We start from the raw sequence: 27,232 nt of genomic DNA, 5'->3' as shown, positions 1-27,232 counted from the left end.
TTGAGTGCGTACAATTGTGTAAATTTAGATGGCAACAGTTGCCGATCATTAGGAAGTGAATATGGGAGAACTATGAAATAAAGTATCTAGGTAAATAGACGCGCGTCATTTTGTTATAAAATTACATGACAAACGCATTGTATCTGCTCCTAAACGGTTATCGTCGAACATACATTGTTAAAGGAGCACTCTGATTGGCCAAATTAAAAAGATCTCAACGATTTATCTCTCTACAAGCGAGGTCTTCTTCATCGCCTCCGTGAAGAAGTCGGAAGAATACCCGCTTAGTAACCATGAGGTTAGTGAATCTCACCCAACCCGGGGAACGTTTTTTTAGTGTTTTTTAGACTCATTTTAATGTAAACAAATCATGTACGTAGGGATTTAACATAATTTAGTTTAGTAAGTTTATGTTCCATTGGTGTTTCGTCGCGTCCCTGCCGCTGGTGGTATAATTTTCCAGACGGAAGTGGGGCCACTGCGGATCGTTGCTCCGGGACCGCCAATTTTTGGCGAGGTGTGGTCCACCGACGCTACATGATATGGGGATGTTATGGCCGCTTAGATATGACATAAAACAACGTAAAGTAAAATACGTATTTCCAGTCATATAGGTATTAAAATGTGTAGAATTTAGGTAATAATAATAGTTGAAAATTCGTTTTCTTATGATCTCACCACAAGTAGTGTTCAAAATTATCGTTTACAACTCACTATAAGGAGTTAGTAAGTAATGCAAACAAGTTGCTAGGATTTATAATTAGAAATACTAGGTATTTTAAGAAACCAGAAATTCCTATAATTCTCTATATTAGTTTAATTAGGAGTAAATTGGATTATGCAGCTATTATTTGGAATCCATATTATAAAGAACATATACATGATATAGAACATATACAAAATAAATTTTTACGGTTTCTGTACTACAAGGTTAATAATAGATATTGGCCATATTATTTATCCAATACTATACTAAGAGAATACTTTAGACTAACTTCACTCAGAGTTCGCCGATCAGTACTGTCCTTAATTTTTCTGAAAAACTATTCAACAATAGAATAGATTGTCCTTCTTTACTCTCTCAGGTTTCTTTATATGTACCAGGCCTTAGGCCTAGATACGATCTCTTTTTTTTGTGTTTCATTTTCAAGAACTACTCAACACAAAAATTCATCGATTGTTAGAACTTTAAAACTGTATAATTTTGTGTCGAAATATTGTGATATATTTTTTGATACTGAATCACATTTTCATGTAAAAATTAAACAATTATGTACGGATTTGGAGCTCTCTGGCTTAATGTTTTGAAATGGATTTTGCTCGTAATGTGTACACTCAAAAGATAAAAACACTAACTAAAACATTATTGGTATGTCCTTTTATATGGAATAGTATTGAATTGAAATTAATATTTGTGAATTGAAATTGAAATAATGAATTCAAATTAATATTTGAAGTGCATTTCTAATATATGTACAAGTTGCAGGAAAGTGCTTATACTTACATTTATTTTTTGTTTGTTGTATCTTTACTTTATTTGTATTTTGTATTTTTTTATCTTGTCTAGTTTTGTCTGTAGCTTGTTTTACATAATATTTTATTTTACTTTCTTGTATATTTTATTTTAGAATAATGGTATCGTATTAAAATATTATGTTAATAAGGCTATTGTAGGATTGTAATCTTGTATGCCTTTTACAAATAAATAAATAAATAAATAAATAAATAAATATATGTAAGATAATACAGTACATAGAAAATTTAGAGCACGGTGACCTAGTAGTAGAACGCTTAAATCTGGTGAGTAGGTTGTCTGGTTCGATCCTCGCCTAAATAAGTTTATGGTGGACAACACCGTGTCTGTGGGTTTTCTCGGTTACTCCCCTTTCTTTCCACATTCTCATTCCACCAATTCTTCCATCATCACTCACTTGTCTAAATCAAGCCTAAAGGGCATAAATTGCGGGACATTAAACTGAAAGAAAAGAAGAACTTAATCTATTCTGAAAATACAATAAGGGGAAAGGATTTGTTTGTTTCTTTCATAACTCATGTTATTTTCTTACAGTGAAAAAGGAGGAAAAATCACAGATTCTGCTCCTGATGACAGAATACTTCCAGAAAGTTTTGACTGTGAAGCTGATCGATAGTTGGATGTCCACGAAGATGAATCAAGGTGAGTTCCATAACTAGTTTCCTTGAATGTACCTGCAAAAATTTTAAGGGTAAAATGAAATGCCACAGCATCAAGTAAAAATAAATTATAACATTTTTTAAAAAAAATTTTGTTTTTACATCCTATTCCAGATTTCGTCATAAAAGTAATATACAACTCGACAGATTTTATATTAAATTTATCGTAGCATTCTCGTAAATTTAGCCTCTGTGTTAAATTCATATTCATTTCCTACTCAGTATAAACCCTGGCTAATTTGAATCGGAGTACTGTAACTTAACTTGATTTGATATTAATCATTGTCATTGAATTGAATATAAATTTATCAATAATGAAACAACAACAAAAAACATATCTGGGTCATTATCACTTAACTCCGACACGCTATGTCCAACTGCATAGGATATTCAAAATTTAATTTATCCAGTTTCTATTTTAAAGGAAGACAGAATAGCTCCTGCTAATCCTTGGAACAGAATTAGCAGGGAAGTATATCTCAAAGTTATTTGAAAATAATATAAAAATCACTAATTTTGTCACATAAGTTACCTGTCCCAATAGCATTTTCAAAGTTTGAAGTAGTTATTCTACATTGACAAGTATGAGATGCAAAATAAAATCATTACGATCATAATCACAAGTTTCTATAGAAATGAAAAATGTAAACTTTCTTTTTTCAGTGAGTATCTTTGTTAATTGTTCAAAAAAGAAACTTCTGTCCTGTAATTTTCTGTCACTTAAATTACTCTCTGGTTCTATGAACTACCAACACATGGTAGAATTCAAAATACAACGTGACATGGTTAGTTTTGTTCTCTGAATGTTTCATGCTTCAGTGTAATCAGTAGGGCCGATGGTTGTTATACGTTTTTGATCTTGTGCAAGAAAACATGTAAATGAATGTGTAAGTAGGTTTAATATGTGTTATGTAAGTTACTTGCTTTTAGCATTACATATTTGTTGGAGGGTTTCTAAATACACTGCAAGTAATAATTGCTAAGTTTATTTTTAACAATGATGTCATGTAAAATGTACAGTGTAATAAGGTGTAAGATGTAAGGCTTAATTATTAACCTAGTGTATGTAATTTTCACTATTATTGTTTCTTTTACTTTTGTATTCATATATAAATGACGTGTCCGCTTCATATGCATTGTATTACAGTGCTAAATGTATGAAAAAAGGACGAAATAAATACAATACAATACCAATGTTTCAGGACTGTTTATGTTGCTAAAAAATTATACTTAGTATATTCTGAAGCGCTGAAAAATCATTTTCAAAGTATTAAAACAGATTGCATTCAAAGTTAGTAATCTGATAAGTTTTTCTTTAAAATATACAAAATGTTACATACGTTACTGTCACATAAGTTACTAAATGCTCAGTAACTTGCGTGACCATAGTAACTAAAGTGATTGCAAAGAACGCCCCTAACATAGAACAAGAAATATTTCATAAATAATTGTCATTCTCTAGCACAATGATATAAATACTAATCTCGAAAGTGATGAATAATTTTCTGTTTCAATCTAATGAAAAACGAACGCCGATCAACGGGCTTGTATCTGCAATAACATTCGTCGGATTGGCTTATTGTTTTTTTAAACATAAAAATTCAGTTTTCTGATTCCTTTGGCTGAACTATTATTGTGCTGAAATTATTAAATGCGATAGCGCGTTTAGTGCAAAAATTCAAATGAGTCTCTTTTTTTTTTCCTTTCAGACAAATGTTTATTGATAAACACTTGGTTTTACATACAGTAATCAGGTTTACAAGCTATTTTTATGCAAGTGGATTTTAACACATTTTATGACTAATGAGGTTTACAAAATTTCAATTCAATTTAAAGTAAGAAAATCTCCTCCAGTGCTTTACCGGGAGGTATGGTTCCTAGTATTGAGGCTACATTACCTCTCTGCACCGCCATGCTTATTCTTTGGATTAGGAAGCTGGTTGCCCTTTCATCACCGGATAAGTGTGTGATGCGTTTTCCTACTTCCTTTATGAAGTTTAGACCTTCCCTTCCCCACGAGCCACCGGATTCAACTGCAACTGGTACGAATTGATATTTTTCCATAAGGTTGTTGTATTTTCTTCTTTCCTCTATCTCTTTCCGACCTGCTGCATTGCCCGCCTGGATTGAAGAGAAAGGAAGGTTAGAAGGTGCAAAAGTGTCTGTGCATGTGAAGTCCCAAATTAAGGCTTTACCTTTCTTCCAAGGAATTAAGGTCATCCCATCTGGTCTCTTCTATGTTTTAAATTAAATGTTGGTCACATTCTTAAACATGATTTTCTTATGGATCATTTCATTATATACTCTAATCTTTTTTCATTCTTTTTTAAATGTGTCAAGTGCAGGGAAGATGATTTAAAACATATATTATAATTATTATAATTTTATTCTTTTATATTAAAATATAAAGGGAAAATTTGAAAAAAAAAATACGAACGAAACATAAATTAATTTAAAAGCGTAATGAAATGAACATAAATTTTTCTGTACACTCGGTATTTTTTATCTGTAAGTAGGTAGGTATTGAGACAGAAGTATATGGAAAATTTCAATGTGAAGTCTGATAAGTGTTTTAGAAGTAAATTTTCTTCTCTTTCTTCTACTAAAATCTCAACTTTATTACAGTAATTGTACGTACATGTCACATATGTTACTTGCTTGTCACACATGTTACTTTCGTACATTGTAGGAAATTTCCTTCAATAAGAGCCGTTAAGAAATATTTGTTTCACTCCATAATGCATATATTGTCTAGTTCTGCAAAACAAACCATTTCCACAAGGCAAGCACAACATACCTCGCTTTAGTGACGAAGCACATACGGTAACGTAAGTGACATGAGTTATGATATCTTTCTAAGAACATTAATTTTTTGCAAAATGGAGATGAAATGTGTACGCCAAAACATGGAATCTTTACTGAGAATTTCTAAGGATCATAACAAAAGTGTTGTTTTTGTTATTTATTGAAAGTCATTTCTGACTTTTTCTTGCATGACTTGCCGGAGTTAAGTGAGAATGACCCGATCTCTTATAGTGAGAAACAAGCAAAAAAGGCTAACACTCACAGCAAAAAATAGCAGAATTTTCTTCTACATGTAAGAAGCGCTTCCGGAAGAACCTTCTTCCATCTTCAGGTTACTTAAGATTCAAAGAGGATTTAAAAACATGAAGGAGAATATAAAAAGGTGAAAAATTGTTAAAAGGATTAAGAAATGTAAAACACAATTCTTCTGTCAAATATTAAACACTGGGAATAGACACTCACTGTCATTGTACACTGCTGTTCACTGTTTTCTTGCTTTCCAGATGGCGGAAGTATGTAGTAAAAGATTATTTGGATTCATATTTATTTCCCCCCTATCTAAATTAAGTATTAGTTTCTCTTTTTGCAAGTAATATGATTCTGCATTTTTTGCTGACCCTCTACGAAGCAGTGGAGTCTATCGGGTAAAATGTCAGTGTGATAAAGGTCAAACAGAAAGGAATACTTGCACTAGAATAACTGAGCACATTCGTACATCGAAATCTTGAATCCTACAACAGCTGTCTAGTCTGGCAACGCATCTTAGAGATTATAACCATAACATCGCAGATCCATGTTTATTGAGAAAGCAAAAATCAGCAACGGAACGAAATATATATAAAAAAATCATATTACTTCTAAAAAGAGAAACCAATACTTAATTTAGATAGGGGAGAAATAAATATGATTTGGATTCATCATTTCACTACACACTTTCGCCATCTTAAAAGCAAGGGAAGAAAACAGTAAACAGCAGTGAACAATGACAGTGAGTGCCTATTCGCTGTGTTTAATTTTTAACAGAAGATTTGTGTTTTACATTTCTTAATCCTTTTTAATCCATTTTTTGCCTTTCCATATTCTCCTTGAGGTTTTTATATCCTCTTTGAATTTTAAGTAAGCTGAAGATGGAAGAAAGTTCTTCCGAAAGCGCTTCTAACATGTAGAAGAAAACTCTGCTATTTTTTGCGGTGAGTATTAGCCTGTTTGCTTGTTTCTTACTAAGCATCATCATCGCTCGCAATATTGTGATATATCTCTTATAATTTTTCTTGACTATAGAAGAGAATATAGAAAATATCGTGTTACAACTTATGTCATTATTAAAAACCACTCTGATTGTAATTTTATTAAAACGTTAAATTTAAATGTGATTTCTAGATTCTGAAAAGGGAAAAGCAGATTTCATCAGGGAAATACTTGAATTATGGAAATCGGCTGCCAGTGTTCCAGGTATTTCACATTTTTCTTTATTTATTCTTATTTTTCTTTACATTTAAAACGAAATTTGTATTTATCTATTTATTATACAGCAAATGTTTCTTATTTATACTTTATTTTAACCAATACAAATATTACGGAGCTAATTTTATATGGACCATTTGGATGCCATGTGACCTAACTCCGAAGATGAAAATTTCCACAAGTGATATTTGAAGTTTAATATATCATGAACAATTTATATTTCTGTTATGTTGACAACCAGAACCGTAACCATGTAGTTTCTGGTTCTATAATTTACTGTTTACAAAAGTCTTTCAAAATTGCATCCATCAATAGAAATGAATGAAATCATTAGACTTCTTTTTCTCATTTTTATTTAGGTGGACTTAGCATGCAAGCGGTCATCTTAGTATGCCATCTTATATTTATTCGGGTCATCGTTATGATATATGCAACATCAAATCTTCTTTATCAATATCTTAACTTGTACTAAGTGTTTTAGCGAATTATACAATCGCACAGAAGATTGCTCGCTGTATATCAAATCATTTTCGATTCAGTGCTGTCACCTGGCTTATCGTGCTGGAACTATGGGTTTGCAGACGGTAGCAGTGTTATGTCTGACCTTGTAGCTGCGTGAGTGTTAACAAATAGAGCCGAAAATCAACCGGTATTAGAAAGGTTACGTAATGGCCCTTTACCGTGCTAAGTTTTCGTACGTACGCATTGTGAAACAGTGTCGGGAAAACGGATTAACACTCGCGGTGACTACTACGAAAGCTATTGTGGGTCTTTACAAATAACAGGCCCTCCATGCGAAAGATACATCCAAAAAAACCACCATGAGAAGGGCTTCAAGCAAAGTGACAACCGAAGTGCTAAGCGGGGGCTATCGATTGGCGTGCCAAAAAAAATCCCCCGACGCAACGTGATATGGGTCACAGATTCCACCTCACACTGTCAACTTTGAACAAAAGATTCGCAAGCGCCTGAAATTGAAGATGCGCGAAAGGCCCGTGTACACCACCTACTACTGTGTCCCATTACCGAACGTAAGACGAACTGCAGAAAATTGTATGAAAAGTACTTGGCGGGTTCCAAATGGAAGAAAGTTTCACAATGTATCAGAAATCGTATGTTCACCTCACTGCTGGTGGTCACGTTCAGGCGATCACATTCCATGACATTGACGGCAAGAGGCGCAGCAACTTTGTTCGTCAGTGCAAGGAAAGTTTCTCTTGTGGCTTTAGGTTGTTACGGGATTCGGATGTGAGGATAAGTTGATGATACGCAAGGTGGACCGAAACGTGAATTTGAATGCAAGATACTTCCAAAAATCCATTTTGACACCTGTCCATTAGAGAGACATTCTACAAATGTGTGGAATTACGCGAACCAGCTGATGATCCATATGGACAAGGCTTCGAGTCATATCGCCAGAACATCATTACGTTTTTATCAGGAAATCGCAGAGGAATTAAGAATTCCTGTCATTTTGTTTGAGGACATTCCTGTGGAAAGTTCAGATGCCAGTCGAATTTGCGCATTTGGACTGTTGAAACGACGTCTTCAACATCGACACCTATGCACAATGGATGGTCTATGGAAAGCTTGGAGGAAGAAGTAGGACAGAATTCCCATGCCTGTCTTGCGCCGGAGTTTGTAGCAATGGAAACTGCTATGCAGTGTGAAAGTCCACAATGCTCGGGGTCCAATAGAACATGATCGGTGGTGGGGGCGCGGTATGACTTAAGGTAAGTACCCGTCAAAAATGGTTGGATATAAAGCGAACAACCTTCTGTAATTATTGTTATTACCTTGTCTAGAAAGGGAATAATAACATAAACAAGAATGTTCAAACTCGGTTCTTTTAGAATTTTCGTCAGATTTCTAAGTTTATACGGCATAGGACTGCAGTATAAATCTCTCAAACAAAGTTTCTTTTCATGTATTAATGATTCCTCGAGAAATTTTATCAGGTTCGGTTTCACAAAAATAATTTACTGTACTAGATGTCTAAAAAAATACTTCTTAAAGATCAATTTGGCAGTTAGCATTAAGAACGTAATATTTCACTACAATTATTTTGCTGATACTTTACGACTTTTTTGTAGGTAACGCTTTTGAAAGAGATAAGTTCATCCAGGGAATGGTTGAAGTTTGGATTTCAACTGATATTCTTGATAGCAGTAAGTAAATAATAATGTATCCTATAATTTTCTCATAATTTTATTAACATTTTGGTAATAACTACGTTGAAGAAATGTGCTAATGAGGCGCTCATCCACAAAATCTTTTATTACAAACCATGTTATTAACTTATTTCGTATTACCATTCAATATTAAGATATACAGGGTGTTATAAAAATTTGTCACAATACTTTGGGAATAGATTTCTCATATCAAAATAAGAAGAAAGTTCATAGGGACCGATGGTCAGAAGTGCAAAGTTTTGTAGTTATAGGCAGGCCCGTTTTTAGGTAAATGCTATTCTGTGCTCGAGCACAGGGCGGCAGAATTTAGGGGGCGGAATTTTTTTTTTGTTTATTTTTTGTAAAGATTCACAAGAAAGTAACATTTGAAACTAGCAACCCGCAGATTCCTGTGCAAGCGCGCGAAAATATGCTAATGTGTTTAATTGGCTCTAATTAGGTAGTTACTAATTAGCTAGCTTATCTGATTATATTTAAAAATTCATCCTTTTCCACCTGCACCCCAAGGGGTGAGGATTAACTTGAACATCATGAAAACTGATATACCGTTAAACTCACCTACCTCGAAAACTATGAATTCGACACTAATATCTCTCTTTTTCCATTACTTTAAAATCTCGACTCCCCCTCCTAGGGAGCGGAGTATGGTCTTGAAGTTGAATTGGATTAAAACTGTCACTATTCATCTCAGTGACCCCAAAAACTGTGAATTCAACTCTGATATAGGTCCTTTTCGGGGGGCGGCAAATTGTTTAGAACACAGGGGCGCACAATATATAAATACGGGCCTGGTTATAGAGTGCCGAAAACATGAAAAAATGAACTTTACAGGTCCATAGTACCACTGCTATAAGACCAATCTTAGTCGGGTCAATACATCATTAAGGAACTAGTATATGAACTATCCAAATATCCATCTTTCGGAACCTCCGGTACTTGCACAATCAGTTTTAGAGACACTGTTTGAGAGTACTCGATCTCTCTCCACCTACATCTAGAAATTGATGTGCAAGTACTGGAGCATTCTTAAACATGAATATTTGGATAGTTCACATACCAGTTCCTCAGTGATGTCTTGACCCGACTACGATAGATCCCATAGTAGTAAAGCTATGAACTTTTAAAATTCACTTATTTCACGTTTTCGGTATCCTATAACTCCAAACCTCTCCGCTTTTGAGCGCAGATCCATATGATATTTTTATTTATTTTAATGTGAGGACTTTGTTTCCAAAATATTATGACATTTATGTAACACCCTGTACATTACTAAGAAATGTATTGATTCTGGTATTTATTTATTTGTTTACAGAAGGTTTTAATACACGATGGGATAATATGATTTCGGAACTCTAAGACAAATTATATAGAAATTCATCTTTATCGGAAGAAAAAGACAAAACAAAAAATAAATGTAGAGTTAAACACAGCATATTGTATTTCAATGACTTTCCTCAGCTGACTTTTAAAATCATTATCTGTAGTGAAGATATTTTAGCCTCGTGCTGAAGAAACGTAATTAAACAAAATATGTAGAACAAGAATTATTATTATTAAATATTTGACTTTTTCGGAGGTTTTGGGACTAATGAGGATTTCTTTCTTTTCTTCTTCTTAATTTTCAGTTTGGGCCTGGAAGCGTTTCTTCCATGTTTCTCGATTTTCAGTTTCCTCTTTTAACTCCCAATATTTTCTTCTATTTTTCAAATCTTCGATCACTTATGATCTTCTTCTTCCTATTCCTTGCTTTCCTTCCATCTTTCCTTCTATGATGATATGAAGAAGACAATTTCTTCGCAAGACGTGTCCAATCCAATTGGCCTTTTCTCGAAGAATGGTGGCTAGAAGCGTTTACTTCTATCCGTTTTAAAACATCTTCATTTGTTAGTCTTTCTGTCTATTTTATTGTTTCCATCTTCCTCCAACACCATATTTCAAAGCTCTCTAAATATTTCTTCTCCAACTTCTGCAATGTGCAAGTCTCTGAACCATACAGTCTAATACTCCATGTGTAGCAGTTAACCAATTTCTTTCTTAGTCCAATATTAATGCTGCTAGTTAAGAGTTATCTTTTCTTGTTGAATGCTTCTTTGGCTATGGCAATTCTGGAGCTGATCTCTTTGGTGCAGTAGGCTTTTCTCAAACATCTCAAATTTTTAGAAAGCACAATAAGAAGGCCTAATAAAATAATGTAGATGCTTGAGGAAAACAAATTCTGTAAACATCCAAAACGGGGGAGGAGTGGAAATATTAAGCTGGGGTTTTAGAAGCTTCGATAAAATTTCATCTCAAACAGTGTTAAATAAATGAAGGAATCGTCCATGTGACGTAATTGACGTGATGTGGGATGGCTCTATTCCATGTCAGTGAATATAATTGAGAAGACAAAACAATACAAAAAGAATTAATTTTAAAATAGTCAAGAATATAATGGAAATAGTACCAAAAGTCTTTAGGAACAAGAAAGGAAATTTTGTGTTTCTTTGCACTAGAAATAAAATGAAACAAACATTTTAGGAATGATAAAGAAATGAATCAAAATATTACGATCTTGGGCAATACAATCTGTCTCAAAACTCATTTTAAAAATTAATGGTTCAGAAAGTGGCATTTGACCAACTATTTATATTTTATGAACCATGTAGAGTTATTTTAATAAAAACGTTCAACAGACACTTAGTTTTGAATATATTTATGTTTAGTCCTGTATGTTAATCAACGCTGGCATTTCTTTTTATAGGTCGTGACGACCTGGAAATTGCATTCCTGAAAGTGATACGAAATAATGGAGTGTTGTCCGAATGTGAGTAATTCTAAACTTCTAAGTTTAGGATATCATTAAGAATTAAAAATTTTAATTACAGTACAGCGTCGATTATCCGAAGTAATTGGGGGACATGGGTGTTCGGAAAACTGGTTTGTTCGGATAATCGAACTGTACATGTTTATTTGCCATGCGCGGAGCGGCACGCCTCAACTCTAAGCTGGCGCAGCTGTTGCTGTGAACAGCTTTGATACTGCCGCTACTTCTACAGCCAGTGCCAAACCGACAGAAGTGTGCTGATTGTTGAAACACAGCGACTGGCGGCTTGGCCTGTCAGCAGCGCCTTATGAAGGCCCCATTGGAAGCAATGTTCCGCCAGCAGTGGCTCAGTGCGGCGACTACTGTGGGAAACTTGGTTTGGGAGTGAGGGGGATGATGGACGGTAGATGGGAGAGTAACAGGTGTGAGCAAGTACACAGTTCGGTTAAGCGGTCGTTCGGTTGACCGACGTTTGGATAATCGACGCTCTACTGTACTTACCTTTTAAATTAGCTTCAATATTCTTCAATATATTTATTGATTTTATGATAAATAAGATTTAAGGTAGTCTAATACTGTTGTACATGTATGTAAATTGTTATGCTCTCAAAGATACAATGTTACTATGCAAAAATAGAGAGATACTTAATTCCATAACGTAAATTATTTTTAATAGTTTCCATGATTTTAAGCGAAGCTTTCTTTAAAACTACACAGTATGTCCGAAAAATAAATCCCTTGCGCATCAATACATCGCTGGGCACGTTCAACCAATGGTAGCATAGAGCTTTTAATATCCTTTTTGGGAATCGCTTCAATGACCCTCGTCACGGCAGACTGGACATGTGTAACATGGTCATAAGATGTTCCTTTCATTACCAATTTTAATTTTGGGAATAGGAAATAATCAGACGGCGATAAATCAGCCAAATACAGAGGATGTGGAAGCACACATATTTGTTTTTTAGCCAAAAAGTCAGGAATTGCGACGGTTCCGTAACATGGTGCATTATCGTACAATAAAGAGCAACTGTCTTTTGCTCGGTACTCAGGCCTTACGCGAACGATTTGCTTCCACAAACGCTCCATAACACATAAACAATATTCACCATAACAGTTTGATCCTCTGGAACGAACTTCCAAAGTATAATACGTTTGGAATAGAAAGAAAAATTAACATTGTCTCACGTGACTTTTGAAAACGTCCTGAGAGAACCTGAGGACTTCCACGTAGTACTTTTGCATTTTGTTTGCGGGTCGTACTTAAAGCATCAAGTCTCATCACCAGTTACAATCGATTCCATGAATGTTCTCTACCGTCTGGCTGTTTTAATCAGGTCCTTGCAATATTCAACGCGAGGAAGTTCTTTGTCGTAATTTAAGGGGTGCGAAACAAATCGAGCACAGACTTTCTGATTCTTTAAATTTTTTGTCAAGATTTCGTGAATCATGTCTTTATTCGTATTTAATACCTCCGCCATTAATATCACAGTCAAATTCGCATCGTGGGTGTTTTTTTTCCGTCTGCCTGGCTTTGGATCGTCTTCCAAGGACTCACAACCGTCTCGGAATCAAGTATACCACTCGAACACACGTGTACGAGATAGGCACTCATCACTACATACTTGTTTCACCATTTCCAATGTTTGTGTAAATGTTTTACCTAGCTTGAAATAAAATTTAATATTGGCTCTTTACTCCATCGTGTTTTTGTGACGAGGTGACACCGGATACACTCACTTTCTTTGGGGAGGGGAGGGGGGCATAACTTGACACTCCGTTAATCGGTTCTCATGATTATGGTCTCGTTTTGTTGAGCAGATATCCACTTTCTCATGGTGTGTTGCATGAATAGATGGAGCTAGTAGTTATCTGTAAAGAAAAAAAAGAGTTACATTCCTTGTCCGACATACTGGGTAAGTAGGGTATAATCTAGAAATGACACTGCAAGACAGTACATCCATGTCGTAGTAAATAAAAGATGGAGATTTGTCTTTGTTATACTTATCTAAAGTCTTTTCTACAACAAAAGTTTAAGAATAAAGTTACAAATATGATTTGGATATAAGTGTTGAGAGAAATGTCTACATGTAATTTAGGGGCTAAAACCAATGATGTCAGTTTACATACTTCACTTAATGTTACTCATAATTAATTAATAATGAAACGGATTCATCGATAATTATCTTTTGTTTTTTATTTATTATTATTATTATTATTTATATTTCAGTGACTAAAGAAGAAACCGATGAGGTATCCACTCTATTGGATGAAGAGCAACAGAAAATTATACTACAGAAAATTATCGATTTAATAGAAGCAACCAAACAGACTCCAAGTAAGTGTAATTTGCTTATCATCTATTTAGATTAATTACTGCTCCACCAAGCTTCTTTTCTTTCTTGACCTTGTTCACATTGTCGATTTGAAAATGGTATACTTTAGTGAAGTGAGTGAGTTGCTTAATATATTTGACTCAGTAATTTATTTATTGGAACGAAGCTTCTTTTTACTCGAGTTAGGTGTTCATTTGTCCGGATACTCCTCCGAGAAGATTGACCCATTCTTAATCAAATTTGACATCCTGATTCGAGAGAGCGTGCTGAGTGTCGTACGGAGTAACAAGTCCCGATTGGACATACCATTAAGGAATAATCACCGAAAACGGGATGCCCATATACGTAATCTTGGAGAAGCATTTGAAGCGCGAATTCTCATTGTGAACAATAGAAAATAGCATTTTGAGCATTAGAAATAGGGTGAAGCCCTTTTCGTTTAGTTCTGCAAACCCAATTTTGCAAAGCCATTATGCTTTTCGCCAATATGCCAAATTCAACTATTTACATGTCGTGCTCGTTCACGAAAACAATTAATGTACTAAAAAAATCTATGAATAAATCAATAAACGTCGACTACTTTGTTACAAATTTGCAATTATTGCATGCCTAATTAAGTTTCAATTATAACCGCGGTAAATCGCTAAATTAGATGCTAGTTATTTTTAAGTTATATATTGTAGTTGGAATACCTACGTTCTTAAACTACGAAGCAACACTGACTTTGCTGGACATGTAGAAACTCACATGAAGGAACATAGGCTATTAACTTCTGTCACTCATTCATCAGTAAGTCATTAGAGTAATTAGTATAATCTCACTATCAATTTGTGTTTTATTATACTTAAAACATGTATGAAATTTACGTTTATAAATACAAAGGATTACTATAACACTGTCTGAACCTGCACTCCCTACACAGTGTATCATTCACATATGAGCATGAATCTCTTTGTCATTCCTCACAACATCTGTATATATCCCTTTACAGACACAACTGAAAGACATCTTGATAAAAATCGGCTAGGAGTACCGTAAAAGGGAGACTTTTTCGATTATTTTATCAATATCTCGCACTGTTTGGAAGATTTGAGCCTACTTCTGGTTGGAATTTCCAATTCATGAATGATCAGTGTTTTCTTTCTTCTTGCATGCAGTATGTAATAAACAAATACATTACACACATAATTAATTATAATGCCAGTGATATATAGTGTTCATTGGGCAAAATACTCCAAACAATAAAGATTCATCTTACAAGGTACATTTGCGAAGTGTCTCCTCGGGATTCGTGTAAAATTGATTCAAATGCATAGTTCTCCGCGGCCCAATGAGTATTGTACTAATTTTAGTGGCCCATGTGTCATTTGCATATTTATGGGCCTTCATATATCCGGAATTTTAGCGGCCCATACGGGTAATTTGCATATTTATGCTCCATATATCCGGAATTTAGTCAATCATTACTATAAAGCTCGGTCACAAAATTGATTTTAGTTTCTTTAGATATAATTGGACATGTATGTGGGTATATGCAAAACAAATAGGATCAAGTACAGCTTCTCTGACACGTGTTAAACATCCCGGTCGCCATCTTGGACCCGCCATATTGGATTCAACTTTCGGTTTTTCAAATCGGAATAGGTGCATGTGATACATCAAATTCACATAAAATTTTCTCGGAAATTCATTGGTGTAGTTAATTTTAACGTAGTTTGTACCGTTTTCAAGGCATTGCCTGTTAAATGTCAGGCACTTCACGAATGTTAAAAAAAATAGATAATTGTGCAGTTCCCCGTGTGTATATGTAACCTTTTAAACTATTTATTGTTGACGAAATATTCCCTGAACGTAAATACATACATACACACAGACATAAATACGGAAATGGTAGGTCTTCACCCAAATCTGGTCGTATCTTCATTTAGATTAGGCATTTTAACCGTAATAGAATACTCCCTTGTTATGGTATAACATGAAAGTAATAACAATCACTCACAGAAATGTAATAAGATTATAACACCAATGTTGTAAAGAGTTTGTTTATACTTACAGTCAGTGGCGTATTTACGATTTTGTTTCGGGGGTTTTGCAACTTTATTTCTGGAAATGTGAAAATTCTGCAAGATATTTCATTTACTTTAAGATAGTAAATAAATTTTTTGGGGGCGGCTTAAGCCCGGTAGCCTCCTCTTAAATACGCCACTGCCTACAGTTTTCTTGCAGTTAGAAATTGTTTTGATTTTTCAACATCGTTACCTTAACTGATATTACTCTAAAATGTCTATTCGCGAAGTGCCTGGAGGGATTCAATATGCAATATCTTCCAAACGGTACCAGCTACGGTAAAATTAATTACTCCAGTGGATTTCCGAGAAAATTCTACATGAATTTGATATATCACTTGCACCTATTCCCATTTGAAAAACCGAAAGCTAAATCCAATATGGCGAATCCAAGATGGCGGCCGGGGTGAGTAACATGCGTCAGAGAAGCGGTACTTGATGCAATTTGTTTTGCATATACCCACATTCATGTTCATTTACATCTAACGAAACTAAAAGCAATTTGTGTCCGAGCGTTATAGTAATGTATGAATTCCGGATATATGAAGGCCTATTAATATGCAAATTACCCGTATGGGCCGCTGAAATTAGTACAATACACATTGGGCCGCTGAGAACTTTAGATTTAAATCAATTTTACACGAATCCCGAGGGGACACTTCGCGAATGTACCTTGTTAGACAAAAGAAGTGGTAATCCTTCGTATTTCATTATCATTTGGCCATGAAACAAACGCCTGAGAGATATGCAAGCCCTGTATACAAGTTTGTGTTGTATTTGGAATATATATCTCGTAGGATATGATGCTTTACTTTTTTAAAATTTCAATACTCCCTGTGTAACCCTAAAAATGTGATAAAGAACTAACGGCCATGTTTTTTTTTTTTTTTTTTTTTAATATTCAATTAGAACTGAATAATCTACACAAAATTTTCAATTGATCAGTGAAAATGGCATCTTTGTAGAGGCTATGGTTTCCGAGAACTCACTGCCAAAAGTATTGGCCACAAACATAGAAATGTCCACAAACATATAAACTTTTCTAGCATTTTAATATATAGATTGTGCAATAATAGTCACAATCTTTTACAGACTAACTAACTTCCCTTAACAGCTACTAGCTGCTGGCTGAACATACAAATACACGGAGATAGGCATGTGGCCTTTATGAATGACCACTTTCTGCTCCCAACATTATTTCGGCTTTCTCCGTAAATTATTTCCTAATAGCTACCTCAGGGCCCTTAGAAACTCACATTAACTATCTCTTTTCTTTCTTTGTTATACCTTTCCTTCTTTAGTTCTAAATTTTCCCTTCTTTCCTTTCTTTCTTTGCTTTATTTCTCTTTTTCAGTTCTCCTTTTCCTTCTTTCCTCTCTTCTGCTTTTCTTTTTTCTTAGTTTCTATTTTGTTTTCTTCTTCTTCAAGTAAAAGTTGTGTTTGCTTAACATCTTCTTGTAATGCATCATATGCTCCTCCAACTTGGCTATTCTATCATCAATTTCGGCTAATTCTTTCAACAAAAATTTCCTACTTTCTATTTCTTCTACACTGAAACCTGTCTATGTTGGCCACCATCGGTTCCATTGAAAAGTGGTCAAATTAGAAATGTGGCCAACTTACAGAAAATAAGTGTGAGTGGTGTATTTTTAGAATAGGATTTCCAGTATTATTTGATTGTAAAATTTTAATAAGCAATTGCACGACAGCTATTTTTAAATAGTGTATATAGAGTAATTCATAACAATATACAATACTGGAAAAAATCACTACAGTATGTTTAATATATGTACATACCTTTCTCTTCCTTCGCTACCTTACGACAAGCCATCAGGTGCCAATAATTGACAATTGAGATGGTTAGCTTTAACCTTGAGAATTTTTCGGAAATACTAAATCTCTCCACTGGTAAAAGAAGCCGATATAGCTAATGGTTTTACCAAAACAGACAGGGTAAACAAATACGTACAACCTTTTCCTAAATTCCTGTACGTTGCTTTTTTTCTTATTCACATCTTCCTTTACCACCCCCTTTATTAGGGTAGTGTTCTGACCAGTCACCTTCAAGAACAAATCGTGGGAATCCATGCTTCTTTGTGTCTAGTCAGAAATACAGAACATCTTCCTCTTATATGGGAATGCGAAAGAGTAAACAAAAATAACGATACGATAATTTGCATGGCCAAGATACGCAGGTAAATTTATCATCGTAGCGTAAACATTTTTTCAATGCGGCTAACTTCCAAGATAGACAGGTGGCCAACTTCCAGAGTAATAAATAACGAATGTCTTATAGGAAAATGCAGGCTCAAGACGATCCAGGTCAAGATGAGCAGATGGCCAACTTAGAGAGGTGGTCAAGTCGACACGTTTTATTGAACGTTTATGCCTCTCCCTAAAAACTTGTATACTTTTCTGTCTATTGAATTTTTCTTTTACCAGCAATTGGATAACAATCAAGACTACTTTCCTAAGTGTTTGTGTATAACTCTTCATTTGAAGCATCTATCTTTTTTTGATCTTTTTTCCCTTCCGATTTCCGTAATGATGGTGCAGTCATTATCCTAATCTCGAGATACGTACTTCAACGGTGTCCAGGTATCGACGATATCAACAGTATCTAGGCTAATTAAATTGGGTAACTTTCTTTTCAGTATCATAGTTCCATTTAGCTACTTTCCTTTTCCTAGCAGATCAAACTCGAAGGTCTCCGGCAACTGTTGAACTTTATCAGGTTCAATAACAAAAAATACAATATCAAACTAACTTCTGTTTCTCATGTTCACAAAACTGTAGCTCCTCTCATGATATACAGGGCTCTTCAGAGATATTTTTCTGATTGCATGGTATTCAAAGGGATTAGCCTTGGAACATTTGAAACAGTTCTGGTCATAAGCCGTGCATTTACCATGCGTTTTCATGTACCATTTAAATTTGAACTAAACATTCTTGCCTCTATTGCGACAGCAACAAGAGAATGAATCTGATGTCGAAGATGCTTGCTTAAAAACCGATGACGACTTGTATGAAGTTCGTTCTTCTCTTGGACTACTGACAACGCTTCGGGAAGTATTTTCATCTGCTAAATCCAATTTATGTCGCCGAGGAAGATTTAATTGATGCTTGGTTTTCTTAACAGCCAATACTGTCAACGAAGAATGTTGTAACTAGCAAACTTTACAGAAGGTTACAAAAACATCTGCAACACTTGTGTGAAAAAGGTTGAAATAAATGTGTTACTATTGTCTGTGATTTCAATCTTATTCTACCGACATCCCATTTTCATTGGAAGTCACTATTTTCCTATTCACGAATATGAAATTATTCCATCTCAATTTCTGTTTGGACTACTAAAAAAATGTTGTATATAAAAATGTTGTTATATATAAAATGTTGTCTATGCTAACCACTCAGTCGTCTTTTTGTACTTTCATTTCTGACTTCAGAAACCAAACTGGTCAGGAAACAAATGTTTCACACATTCTTAAAACTCACAAAATGATGACTGATTTTATAATTTATTAACAAATTATATAATCGTCTGTCCTTCCATCTTTCTCAACAGATGGAACGTGAATTTCTTTCTACCATTTGATTTGCTTTCACTCTATACTATTAAAACGGTTTTGTATAACTTCCCGAACTGTTTGTCCGTCGCAAAATTAGGGAAACACATATTTATATATGTATGAATAGTGAATGGTGAATAGGGTTCCTATGTGAATAGTGTTGCAGTTTAAGAACGCAGAAATTTTATTTAAATATCTAATTTAAAAATGCCAAGTATCTAATTTAGTCATTTACCGAACTTATAATTGATAGCTAACACTTGCCGCCGAAAGGAAGAAATATTAGACGTGCAAAGATATAATTTAGAATGGCCACTCCTACAATTTTGATGGATTTATTCACGATAAGTTTTCAGTACAAATGTAGTCAGATAGATTTGAGCACATGTGTAAAGTAAATGTAATACCTCAAAAGAAACTTGAATCAACGTTATTCCAGAAACCTATCGGGATTATATTTATATGTCTTATATCTATGTAATATATATGTAATACAGGGGTGTAGCAACGAGGGAAGGGGAAACGGGGCCAGGCCCCTCTAAATGATTTCCTGGACCCTCAAGTAACCAGCTTTTAAAACATCATTTTAAGATTATCTTGCTTCAGTCATTCAAAAATTGTAAGAAAGTTTACATATAGTTAATAATTTCCGGTAAATTATTTACTGATCCTTACAGCCATAAAAACTGCCATAAAATAATGGCACTAAAATGATTTGTAAGTACATTATATTTTTATATGGTGTAACTAGCGTTTTAATAAACATATTTTTTTATCAGATGGAAAATTTGCTGAAAAACAATGCTTTTGTTTTTTTTATTCGGTTTGGATTTCATTCGTTTTTTTTTTTTTGTTACTTGGTGTAAAATAGGAATTGAGACATAGCTGTTAATAAAATAATTACGGTGTTTTTTAATCACAAATAATAAATATTTTTGTCAGGAAATCTTAAAGAAATTAAGTGAAATTTCAAAGGAAATCAGTCTTATGTAGATGTTCTGTGTGAAAGGGCTGAAATTAAAATAGTTATGCATAAAGGTATAACATTTGGTTCGGGGCAGTAGTTCTTGGTTAGGCACACGAAAAAGTACGTGGTACATACTATTTATGGAGAAAAAAAGAAAAAAAAGAAAAGAAAAGAAAAAGAAACAGTTTTCTTAGTTTTCCTAACGGAAACCAACATTTTCCGGCTTTCTCAGGCCTCAAAATCACTAGCTGTAAGATTTATTTATTATTTTTTTTTTTTGCTTTGTACATTGTTGCTGCCTTCCCCCTCAAAAACTACGGCCCCTCCTAGGTAAACCTGCTGACTACATGCCTGATGTAATATATCTTAAACTGCAGAGCAATGCTGACTTCATAGAAACCCACCCAAAAAGAAACATAGGCTATTCACTTTCTTTAGTCTGTTAGTACTGTAAATTAACTATCAACTTCTATTTTATTATACTTAGAACATCATTAATTTTATTGTAAACCGTACCATCTATGTCCTCATGTTTTCTAAGAGATTTCAATGAAACAAATGAAGATGTTTAAGAAGCTTAAACTTCCTTTCGAGTCAGGAAAATGTAGATATCAGATTTTAATGAGACTCACAGAGCGTGGAATTTAACTTAAAAGTAGTCATTATAGACCCACTTTTTAAATGAACATTTTCCTTGTATTACATTTCATAAAGATTTCTGTACTATAGTTCTAAACTAACAATTGCTTCAATATTTTTTTTCCAGACGCTCAGGCAGGCAAAGAAACATACATCACATTCCTTAACGAACTTTGGACTCTTGTTGCACCAGACACTAGTAAGTAAAACAATACTTCATTCTTTTTATATTTATATTTTTTCTAATGTTATAGGTTGAGTTGATGCAACACTGTCTACGTGTTAACTATTGTTTGATAATTGTTTGTATTTATTTTATTAAGAGCCTGACATATTAAAAATAATACAATTTGACCATTTTTCTTTTGCTTGTTTTTCCTACGTGAAAGGAGATAATGAAATGCAATTTACCACAATCATAGATAATGTTATTCTATAACAGAAAATATGAACATTACTAATTAATTTTTAATAACTGTATGTTAAAACTATTTTGTTTATTACAAACTAAATACAATTGTTCTTTAAAAAGTAGTTCACAGAATTCCAAGACAGCATGATACGTAATCAAATGCAGTTGAGTTCATTCCTCTAGTCGCTGCCTTAACATAGTCTTGCACCACTGTAATTTCTATAGATGGCAACACTGAAAATTCTTCAGATTCATATTTTCTATTATCTATGATTGTGGTAAGCTGCATTTCATTATCTCATTTCACTTGTGAAAAACAAGCAGAAAGAAAAATGGTAAAGTTTATACTATTTTTTGTATGTCAGGCTGTTAACAGTTCTAGTTGTAGATGTAATAGAAAATTAATTTATCTACATACAATCTTCGGTTATCAATTGAGGAAGAGAGGGGTTACTTGATATATTTAACATTCAGAATTTATTACACTTTTCAGTATTGCATAATGAAATCAATTGAAGACCTGAATTGTATAACATCCCAAGTAGTGGTCGAAGTAAAACGGTATGCGGTGGTATGCCATACCGTCTCTGGTTTTTCAGTAATGGTGACATACCGTTTCTTGATCGCAATTGTATTATGATCAAGACAATATTTAAGTAGCCGGTATGTTGAGTCAAATTCGTAATAAAACATACCGCCTCTGCTTTTTTACTGCTTCGAACACTGATCCCAAGTCCATTCTTCCTCTACATATTTTGCGTTTTTTGTTTTTTATGTTAGCATCTATATTTTAAAGGGTACTCACTTGCATAATGTGTAAATCCAAATCAAAACCTTTTTTTAAGAAACAATACAAAATAATTTCAGTTAAACAGAATAGCATGCCAAGTACAATCTTCTTGTCTTTCTTCTAAAATCACAAAAGTACTCTGGTGGACTTGGGTTGTTCTGCAATTCAGGTCTTCTATTCTTTGATTAAGAAATAGCTTAATACGAATATTTCGTAAGACGTTGCTGTCTTCTAAATAGATATTTTGAATAACTATTTACTAGAAACTTCTTTTTCTATCACCCAAAGCAAAATGTATGAACTTATTCGGTCTGAGATAAGTTGGTTCATAGATGAGTTGTATAGGTACAGCAGCTTTGTAATGATGCTTGCTATTCAACGAAAACCTAAGTATAATACATTTTGTTACATAAAAAAAATTTGAACAGTTCATTTTTGAATTTCTGTATGGTTCCGATATCCTTCAAGTAAGTTGGAAGCTTATTATACAACTTAGTGGACATAGGAAGAACACTTCTTTTGGTGCACGCATAAACTTGGTATGATGTAAATATGTTATTCTTTTGTCGTGTGTTGTATGAATGTACGTCGTCAACATGAAGAAAGCTACTTTCATTTCCCTTTACATTTATGATATTTTTATATATGTATAGGCAAGGTGCAGTTAAAATTTTATTTGACTGGAAGACCCCTTTGCATGATGACCTTGGTGATAGATTAAAAATAGATCTTTTTGCCTTTTTATGTAGACAAAAGGTAGTAACATTGAAATAGGAAGCTCCCCAGAGAATTATTCCATAACTTAACAAGGATTGAAATTTATCAAAGTATAACAACAGCAATGTTTCTTTCGACACTGAACCACGTAGTCTATAAATCACAAAACAGAAATGGCTTAATTTGTTATTTAGATCAGTAATATGCGTATCCCATGTAGAACAATTGTTTTTTGTAAATCCTAGCGTATCCCATTAAAGTCAATTGCTTATTGTAAGTCCTAAAAATTTGGTGGATTTTGAATTGTCTACAAAAGTTGTATTTATCACACTGGAATAGAATACAATAGAATAGAATATTTTTACTGTCGTTAAGTCTGTATACAGACAATAGACAACGTCAAATGCAGTTTTACAACTATTTTTTTAATCCCTATTTCAATATACTCTTATCTTTTTCAAATTCCTTAATATTATAATATGGTACAGTAATTAACCAATCATACAGTTTGCTTTTAAAATGAGTGAGCGGTAACTCTTGGATGTCTATTGATACCCTATTCATAAATTTTGTACCCTGTATTGCATAGCTATTTTTAATTTTTGTTAGCCTGCTGTATGATACATCAACTTGTTTAGCTTATCTTGTGTTGTATGAATGAATATCCTGTCTACGTTTCACATCTGACATGTTTTGTTTTACATAAACTAAAACTTTATAAGATACTTTTCGAGGTGTACATGAGTAATGGAAATTTAGTGATTTTGTTTCCTTTGCATTTATCATCAGTTGATTCTGAGATGCCTATTTTATCAAACGCTCCGTAGTTTGTTTTATTTTACTCAACCTGTTGTAACATTCAAACTAGAAAAAAAAAAAAAAAAAAAAACAAACACTAATTACAAGTGAGTAGGAGCAGTAATTTCAAAGTAGAAAGCCAATAATGCTGTTACTAATCGAAATACCCACTTGACACGTTGCTTCTAGTCTTTTCGTCAGAAAATTTGCGGAATTGTTTATCAATAAAAGAAACTAAATATTTAAGGAATATGCAAGGATAACGTGACACATTGTATTAATATATCTCTTTCATTTTGCATCAATTGTCCCATCTACCCAAGCTCTCTCGGATACGCGTACTGCGTTTGATTTGTGGTAGAAGCTCAAGTCGTTCGAATCCCAAGTTAATCTGTAGGTCCGTATCTCATATAACCTCGCTGCTCAAGGGAATGCTTCACTTGACTTTAACCAACCAACCAAGTGCTCCATGCAATCATTTTTTAGGTGCATTGTTATAATTCATTGAAACACAATGCATCGATTTGATGCTTTATTATTAGACGAAAAGATGACACATTTTACAATACTTTGTGTACACCAAGTCAACGATGGAGGATGACAGCTCTATTCAATTTTCAATAAAGTACCTTATTTAAGGAACCAAACACAAAACGTAACAAAACGAATTTTATTTCTCACTGTACATTGCTCCAACCTCATGAGGACATTCAGCAACATCTTGCATGTCAGATTTTAGCAGTGACATAACTCAATAAACATTTAAAAATAAATAATCTATGAAATTATCCCTGAATTATTCCTATTTACCTGAAAGCAATGTTGAAATTTGTGAACGCGTTCATATTTATTTATTTATTTTTTTTTAAATATTTATTGTAGATACATTTGCATTTTCATACTGATTTAGTTGAAATGTTTATGCTATACTGTAGAACAGTTGTTTCTAGTGTACTATGTGCTTAGTTTTGGCACAACAATAGCTAGTATTTTCGACAATTTTCTTCAAGAAACTTTCAAAATTACTCATTATTTTTTGAAATGTCCACAGTAAGAAAGGATCTGTAGTTCAGAGTGATCAAAAATTCACTGTGTACTTACTTTACAGTTGATGATAATTTTAATGTTAACAGAAACTTTAGAAACTTTTTACATAACACAGCATTCACACATTCGTATTACAGTAAATGTGGGAAATATCCTTCTATAACGTCTAGACAGGCATTGACACATAATATATTAGTGAAAGAAGGACAGAACGGGATTATTTACACAACAGTAGATGCGGATTCAATGACACAGAAAGAGTTAAAAAGTGGAGTTCGAGTCTCGATCCAGTCAACCACGTTTTCACTCTTTCTGTGTAATTGATTTCGCACCTACAAAGAATCTGTTCTGTAAATAATCCGGTTCTGTCCTTTCATTAATATACACCTTTAGAGGTATTCTTAGCCCTCCATAACACGCGTGGTCAATTGTAACATCAAGGCACGCGCGCGGAGTCTCACTCCACAATATTTGTTTATCTTATTTTAATGTGTATTTTGTTTTGAAGCGATATTTAATTGTTTAATATTTTCTTTGCAATGTTTCTGACAATTCACCACGCGGAAATTTCTCTATTCGCGGAGTGTGACTCCGCGGCTCGTGCTACAGCGGGTTAACAAATGGACACTGGATTGTCCAAGCACAGCAACTAGGTAGTGGTACAAATCAATGGGAAGCACGGACTTCAAGAATGAGAGAGTGTAGGGCTGTTCTGGGAAACGGACTAGGTAGTGTAATGCTTAACGGATTGGCACAATACGTCATAGATCCTGGGTTCGAGTCCCGGTTCAGTCATTCATTTTTTCACTCTTTGTGTATCATTGACCTTTTTCGTCTTCTTAGCAAAAAATACTTCAAATTTGCCACTTGGCAAATACTTTGCCATATTTTCAAATTTGCACGTATAGTATTAATGTTATACTTGCAAGTGTAGTATTAATGTTATATATTTCAGTCCGTATTTACACGTATAGTATTAATGTCAATGAGCTCGATGCTATTAATTTCTTCTAAATCAGTGTTCGAATTGCAAAAAACCAAAGGCACTATGTTTTATTACAATTTTGACACTACATATCGGTTATCTAAATGTTGAAATGCAGTGAGGATATGTTGTTTAAAAGATTGCATTTCTATTTACCAGTGGCGGCTGGTACTATATGTTGCATGGTTGTGCAACCGGATATTTTTTAAATACTAAAAATATTTTTAAGTGTTAAAGTAGTGTATCAGTAAAAAATAAACCTTTGCTCTTGAGCGCAAAACAGTATTGATGCATTTCTGAAAAAAGTCAATTAAAAAACGAAAAGAAAGAGAGAGATTTACCTTTCCAGTGGCAGCGAACGTTGCCACTGGAAGCAGTAACATTGAGCATATGGCAGCGAGCTCCTATCTCTTAACATGGGGAAGTGGATTTATTCTTGCAACGCTCCTATCTTCCCGTATTGGTCCCTTACGGTTGCATTTTTTCCGCAACTGGTCAGCTTCTGTAATAGTTACGAATTCCTCCGCTTAGCAGCGCTTGACTCAGTTGATAGGGTGAGGAAGATACAGACTCGTGGAAGAAAGAAGTTATTCACAAAACATAAACTCGCAAAGAACAAATATAAGTCTGGTGGTAGCAGGGACGGATCCAGGCTGAAAGTTTGGGGGGCGGTCGTTCGAAGTCAATAGATTTTATTTAACATTTATAATACAAAGGTGAAAATTCTTGGGATAAGATTTATTTTTAAAAAAAATCCTATTCTGGGGGGAAGGGGGGTCAATCGAGTCTCCAAGAAGAAAATGTCTTACTACGGGTCTAATTCCTAGCTCTGTGTCCTTCGTGCACATGATTCCGTGTTCGATTTCCGGCGGAGAGCATAAATTAATATAAAATCATTCACTTCCAATACTCATCTGTCTTCTTTAGCCTAATTTGCTGGAATGTTAAACTATTTTTTTTTTTTTAATTTTCAAAGGAAAACATCTTAGATTTCATGCTTCTTTACAGACAAAAAAAATACGTGGTTCCTGAAAATGGACTTTTTGTTCCGTATATTTATACAAAGAAATGCTAACAAAATGCGTATTGTCGGAGGAGAGAGGTGTTTCTGGACCCCAAAGAAAATAAAGCGGAAAATATTTGCGGTAACGATGCTTTCTATTCAGAGAAACTTGGCGAGCAGCATTTCAGATTTCAATAAAGTCATAGAAAAATTTGAAGCCCGAAAGATCGAAGAAAGACCTTCCATTCTAAAATAATGCATAGTTTATATAATTAAATAATTTTGTTTAACTGCGTGCATGCAATTTTCTTGCTTTTTTTCTTCTTTTCGGATTAACGCCATCATTCATGGCTTACAGCACATACTATATATTCGATTTATCTCGTGTCCAATAACATGAGTGTAGAGGTTTTGTATATAAATAGTGTATAAACGTACATTGATAG

The 27,232-nt window shown here is 34.0% G+C and overlaps 1 protein-coding gene across 1 annotated transcript in view; it reads left to right on the top strand.

Moving 5' to 3' along the window:
* LOC145692677 (uncharacterized) overlaps positions 1 to 27,232 on the top strand; it is a 1,521,027-nt gene that overhangs the window by 174,161 nt on the left and 1,319,634 nt on the right. Inside the window, exons 36-41 of the mRNA XM_081768059.1 lie at positions 2,069 to 2,176; positions 6,379 to 6,450; positions 8,556 to 8,630; positions 11,395 to 11,457; positions 13,688 to 13,795; positions 21,162 to 21,233. Coding sequence (XP_081624185.1) covers positions 2,069 to 2,176; positions 6,379 to 6,450; positions 8,556 to 8,630; positions 11,395 to 11,457; positions 13,688 to 13,795; positions 21,162 to 21,233 — 498 coding nt within the window. The remainder of the gene's footprint in view (positions 1 to 2,068; positions 2,177 to 6,378; positions 6,451 to 8,555; positions 8,631 to 11,394; positions 11,458 to 13,687; positions 13,796 to 21,161; positions 21,234 to 27,232) is intronic.

Source organism: Thermobia domestica, chromosome 8 (assembly GCF_964235325.1).
Source record: "Thermobia domestica chromosome 8, izTheDome1.hap1.1, whole genome shotgun sequence".
Lineage (NCBI taxonomy): Eukaryota > Metazoa > Arthropoda > Insecta > Zygentoma > Lepismatidae > Thermobia > Thermobia domestica.
The sequence above is the reverse complement of the archived record's forward strand: the minus strand, read 5'-3'. Positions and strand labels throughout refer to the sequence as shown.